This window comes from Cricetulus griseus, chromosome 7 (genome assembly GCF_003668045.3).
Source record: "Cricetulus griseus strain 17A/GY chromosome 7, alternate assembly CriGri-PICRH-1.0, whole genome shotgun sequence".
NCBI lineage: Eukaryota > Metazoa > Chordata > Mammalia > Rodentia > Cricetidae > Cricetulus > Cricetulus griseus.
In genome coordinates, this window is record NC_048600.1 from 120,062,249 (window position 1) to 120,068,248 (window position 6,000).

The 6,000-nt window shown below is 43.6% G+C and overlaps 1 protein-coding gene across 11 annotated transcripts in view; it reads right to left on the bottom strand.

The window, feature by feature from the left end:
- Bptf (bromodomain PHD finger transcription factor) overlaps nt 1-4,194 on the bottom strand; it is an 87,835-nt gene extending 83,641 nt beyond the window's left edge. For all 11 annotated transcript variants that reach the window (XM_027427777.2, XM_027427775.2, XM_027427773.2 and 8 more), the window contains exons 1-2: nt 4,101-4,194; nt 973-1,795 (exon numbers count right to left, since the gene is read on the bottom strand). In XM_027427777.2, coding sequence (XP_027283578.2) covers nt 973-1,795; nt 4,101-4,179 — 902 coding nt within the window. In that variant the 5' untranslated portion in view covers nt 4,180-4,194. The remainder of the gene's footprint in view (nt 1-972; nt 1,796-4,100) is intronic.
- Between the last annotated feature and the right edge of the window lie 1,806 nt (nt 4,195-6,000).

Here is a 6,000-nt window from a genome sequence, read left to right on the forward strand (position 1 = left end):
GTGCCTATCACTGTACACCTACACAACCCAGATATGGAGAAAATTCCACAGGCTTCCAGCAAAGAAAATCAATAAATTATACAATAAGTCAAGTGTCAAGTCTCAGAGAGCACCACTCTCCCTCAAACAGCACCCTGAAATTCAGCTCATCAGTTTTCTCTTTACCTAATTCTCAGAACTGGAAGAAAGCCTCAAAACTATAAAAGCTCAAAATACCAAGTGTTCCATGCCCTCTACCAGATTTCTGCGGATATTCGATATGCAGAGATTAGAATTCAATACGGCCTGGCCTTCTGACCAGGCTACACACAGTGTTCCATGACCCTACTTGCCCCATGATGCTGGAAGCTTCTTTTGCACTGTTCACTTCTGTGGTCCTGGACTAAACACGGGGGCCTCACATGTGCTGGGCAAACACCCTACAGTGAGCTACATCCTCAGCCTCTGCTTACTTTTATTTCAAGACAGTCTTGCTAAATTGCCCAGGCTAGCCTTGAACTTGTCATCCTCCTGTCCCACAGGCCTAACTCCAAATTGTTTCTTGAAATCCCAAGACTGGACTATGACCCTCCATGTGTTGGTATCTCCTGGGGGACTGCAACCGATGAGTGCCCAGCTTGGGCACGTTTTCTCCAGCTGCTCCATGTGACTGCCCTGTGGTAAAACTAAAGAGGAGGCTGCAGCCTAACTCCAAGGAAGGTGTGAGGCTTTTAGTGGGCTGCGGAACTGTTTCTTTCTCTGCGAGCAGAAATGAATGGTATGCGGTTTGCATTGCTCATGAACTCATCTCCATGCCCAATTCTTTTTTATTTTTATTTTTTTTGCCCAATTCTTAATATATCACGTGAATGCCTATACTCCTTCCAGCTCAAAAGTCTTAAACTACAATTCATTAAGTTACAAGTTTTGTGCATCAACAACTCTGTCATATCAATCACGTGAAGTAGGAAAATTATGGCGAGATTTACTTACATTATGAGCCTTCGGTTTAAGAACCAGTATTTCCTCCGGCTTCTGTCATACCCAATAGGTTCATGTCGAACATATGGTTTATTCTTTTGGACTTCAGCAACACAGTCAGTCACACCAGGCACCTTGTGTGCTACACAGACTTCACACTGCCACTCGTCCTCTGGCACCTCTTCCAGAGGTGGCTTCACACATTCTAAATGGTACACAGCTGAGCATGTCTCACAGCAAAGCAAATCTCCCAGTTTGTGGCAGACCCTACAGTGGTCATCGTACTGGATCACCCCTTCAGACATCAGCTCCTCACGGGCAATATTGGTCGTAAGGAACTGATCAACCAGAAATTGCAGAACTTTGATTTTGTTCTCCACTGGTCCATACGGATAGTCCTCTGCCTCCTGGTAAGGAAGAACATGATGGTATTCCTTATCACTCTCACAGTAGACGCGAAGGACCTCCGGCCACGTCATGCCGTCAATGAAGTACAGGGTGGAGTTCACACTGTCTTTCAGATCCGCGGGGCCAAAGGTGGTGTTAGACGTGTCCTCTTCACGCAGAACCGCTTTCAGGAGGGCCACGTGCATCTCTGCCATGAGCGTGCACTGCTCTTGGCTCACCAGAGCTGCACAGAAGTCCTCAAAGCAAAAAGGGGACAACCGTAAAACATTGCCAAAGTTCCGCACGACCTCATAAATGGCAATGACATTCATTATATGCTCGTTAGGCACCATTAAATCCTCAGAGGACTTGGGAAATTCCAGGGGTGGGATGTCCTTTTCTTCTAATATTGGAGAGCGAGGCCGGTGTACTCTTGGTTTTCGCCTACCTGTAAATAAGGACATGACAGCATTACAGGCTAAAATGGCACCTTGCTCCTAAAAACATACCAGCCAGGTTTTCTACAACACTCAAAGTTAAACTAATGCCAAGATCACAGGTATAACTCAGTGGTAGGGCACTTAACATGTCTCAGCCTTGGGCTCAGCCCCAGAAATTTTTTTTGGTTTTGTTTTTTCTTTGTGTAACAGTGCTGACTGTCCTAGAACTCAGAGATTCATAAACCTCTGCCTCCCAAGCACTGGGATTAAAGGCAGGTGCCACCACCATCCAGCTCATGCCCAGAATTATTAAAATAGGAAACACAACACCAGCCCGGTGTGAGGGTACATGCTGCCTTTAATCCCAGTACTCAGGAGGCAGAGGAAGGTGAAGCTCTATGAGTTCCAGTACAGCCTGGTCTAAATAGTGAGACAATTTCAATAACAACAATGACCATAATAATAGTAATAAAGCTCAATGACTTAATTCTTTAATTTTTATGACAGTCCCACTATTCTGTAGCCCAGGCTAGCCTGGAGCTATAGTCCATTTATGACTGGAATTATTGTAAGTGTAAGTCATTATACCTAATACAATGATTTAGTTCTGGTTGTTAAGGCTACAAAAAAATCTAAATCCAAAGCTTTCCACTCGATTCTCTTATCTTCCTATCCATCTACTTTTTTGCTTTTTTAAAATTCTTTTCTTTAATAATTTAATTTTCATGTAAATTGGTGTATTGCCTAATTGTATGCTTTATGAAGATGTCAGATCACCTGGAACTGGAGTTTACAGACAGTTGTGAGTGATCATGTGGCTGCTAGGAATTGATCCCAGGTCCTCTGGAAGAACAGTCAGTGTTCTTAACTGCTAAGCCATCTCTGCAGCCCTACTTTTTTTGTTTTTTTTTTTTTTTTTTTTTTTTCAAGACAAGGTTTCTCTGTGTACCTCTGGCTGTACTGGAACTGGTACTAAAGGTGTGCACCACCACTCCTGGCTTCCTATTCAATTCTAAACCAGAAGTAAAAGAAAAAAAAGAGTATAGTCAATTACCTAACTATAGGCAACTGTTTTTTTTTTTATAAATGCTTTGGTAACAATTTGACAAAATATAAATGAAAAAAAAATAGCCTCCTTCATATAAAGTGACCAGAATTAACTATAGGTAACTGGTCTTTTTTAATGTGTTGGTAAAAATTTGACAAAATAAAAAATTAACTACCTTCATATAAAGTGACCAGCACTAGGTAGGTGGGGCAGCAGATCTCATATTGAATCAGCTAGACACCTCACAACCAACAAAAAATTCCCAGTGTGCCCCCTTTGGACAGAAGTACTGTTTGCAAGGAGCTAGTGAAGTGCAGGCTCAGGACAGGCGGGGAAAGGAGGCAAAAGAACAGAAAGTTCCAGAACTGAAGAGGAAAAGGGGTCTTGGCTGGGAAAACAACAAAGGGCTGTAATTTTTAACCAACCAATTAAGTGCACACAAACCACACATTGCATCCACCCACCCACCCATCCACCCACCCATCCACCCATCCATCCCTCATCCATGAATCTACACACATGCACAGACAGACCATGGAATAGTAACTAGCAGGGCAGTGGTGGCCCACACTTTTAATCCCAGCACTTGGGAGGCAGAGGCAGGTGGATCTCAGTAAATTCAAGATCAGCCTGGTCTACAAAGTGAGTTCCAGGACAGCCAGGACTATTACACAGAGAAATCCTGTCTCAAAAACAAACAAACAAACAAACAAACAAACAAAGGAACAAGTTATTTCTAAACTGTTTCTATTACACTTAATTTCTGGTGTCTGTGGAGTGGTAAGTTTCTAATTTTCAAAAGTAACATTAATAAGATCGATTAAATTGATTCTTGTACAACTAAGTTTTATTCACCATGACAGTGAGTTGCTTGTAACTGCTCCCCAGCACCTTCCCTGGGTTTCTACCTGCAAACCAAAGTGGTACATGGTACTAGAGAAAAGGAAGCACCAAAGAATACAAACAGAAAAGACCCTCAATGTATGCATTGTAACCCCAACGTCCAAGTATCTGGAGAACAGATTTTTTCAGATAAGAACAGAGCCATTACTTTCTGTGAAAGAAAATCTGGTCACTGTTGGCCAGACAAGGCTGCAGGACGCACACAGTAAGAAGGCAGTTCCTCCATCCCAACACAGCAGGCGAAGATGACAAGTCGGAGGACAGAAATCCAAGTGTCAATGATGCCACAGTTCAGAACCACCAAGTAGTAAGATCAGGGCGAGTTAGTCTATTGTATCTTCAGCATGTGCCCAAGGACTTACCTGTGTCCTCGGATGTTAGCACATCAAAAGACTGACGTCTGGAGCAAGTTCCTCTGCTCCTCAGCTGCATACTGAACATGTCTGTTAGAAAGTCCCCTCAGGGACTGGAGAGATGGCTCAGCAGTTAACAACAATGGCTGCTCTTCCAGAGGACCTGGTTTCAATTCCTAGCAACCACATGGTGACTCACAACCATCTGTATCCCCAGTTCCAGGGGCTCCTACACCCTCTTCGGGACTCTGTGTGCACCAGGCACATGCATGGTGCACATACATAAACATTCATACACATAAAAAAAAACTCAAAAACTAAGAACGGAAGAAGCTATGGAGTCCCTAACTGTGAAGCTGGGGACAGGCTGCCAAGTCTGAGAAGCACAGTGTGCGCCCCAAGACTCACGTGGTGGGAACTCTCCCATATGATTTACACTACAGGTAGATATATCTAGATAGGAAATTAAAAATGTTCCCTTCAAGTCCCTGAAGCTCAAGTCTAGTCTATAGCACTCATCAATCGGAAGGGCAGTGCAAGAGAAAGGATTCTAGAAAGACTGACTCAGACAATTAACTTTTTTCACTTGCAAAATTCCTAGGAAGCAGGAATCCGCCACAAGATAACAAGAGCCTCAACTCTCCACCTACTAAAGGAGTGGACCTAGGGACAAAGAACTCTACCAGCAAGAGCATGGGGGCGGGATCTTCCTTCTCACAAAATGTTCTTTTCTCTTTCAAAATGGAGACTTGTAAAACCCTATTTTACCCAGAAGAGATTTAAATAAACCCTTCAGAGACGGTGTGGGACCCAGTCCCCTCCCCCACCCAGGAAAAAACAGATCATCCCAAACCACAGTTCAATTTACATTACGCCCGCTTTTGTCTCCCAGCTTTCCATAGATTCTGAATAGGGCACTGTGGGAAGCATATTAGATTCTTTATCCTCTTCCATGGCCAAAACCGTAAACAAATTCCCTTATTTTGTCCCTCAGAGTCTTTGGAATACAGGGTAACTGAGGCAGTAGATTTGTAGTTTAATTGCCTAAGTAACAAATACTCTGTTGGCTTTAGAAGTAAACCAAGAAAGCCTCAAGACTCCCTGAGGTCTAGCTAGAAGCACAAATTACGCTTATACACGTATCAAACCTCCCAGCCTTAACACTAAAGGCGCTCATAGGGATTGAGACAGGGTGTCTCTTGATGTAGCCCAGGCAATCCTGGAACTCAGAGACCCACCTGCCTCCGCCTCCTGAGCACTGGGATTAAAGGTGTGTGCCACCACTGCGGCTAGGTTCAATTTTTTTCAAAGGCGGCAACATGGCAAAAATCATGAAACTCTTTGCCTCTTGAATCTGTCCCACAGGTGGATAATCCCACACCCAACTGAGCACAAAACACTTCATTCAACAGAATTTATGATTTGTATTTTTTTTTTAGTTTCACTATTTATCAATAGTTCAGTCAATTATGAAGCATCGACATCCGTCAACGTGCTGAAAGAAACCAGCTAGCTGGAAATGATGCTCAGTGGTGGCTCATGTGCCTGGCAAAAGGCCCCAGATGCAAACTGCAGCACCACAAGAAAAAAAAAAAAGGATAAAAAATAACATCTTCTTTCCCTTTGTTGGTACTGGGGACAGAACCCAGGGCCTCACGCTGCTTCACCATGGAATACTCTTCACCTTAGAATGTGGAAGGGAGGAAACAGCCTTTGCTACGGAACAATGGACAGAGCTGCACGGGAACAAAGGGAGGTCAGGGGCATCTTTTAAACAGAGTTACTTCAGGGAAGAACTGGGGATCGGGAAAAAGATGACTGACTTACTTATACTTTGAGATATTCACTTTTGTTTTGTTCTCAAAGAAAAGAGTGAGTGCTGAGTGTGTCGGCTTGCTGACAACCCTAG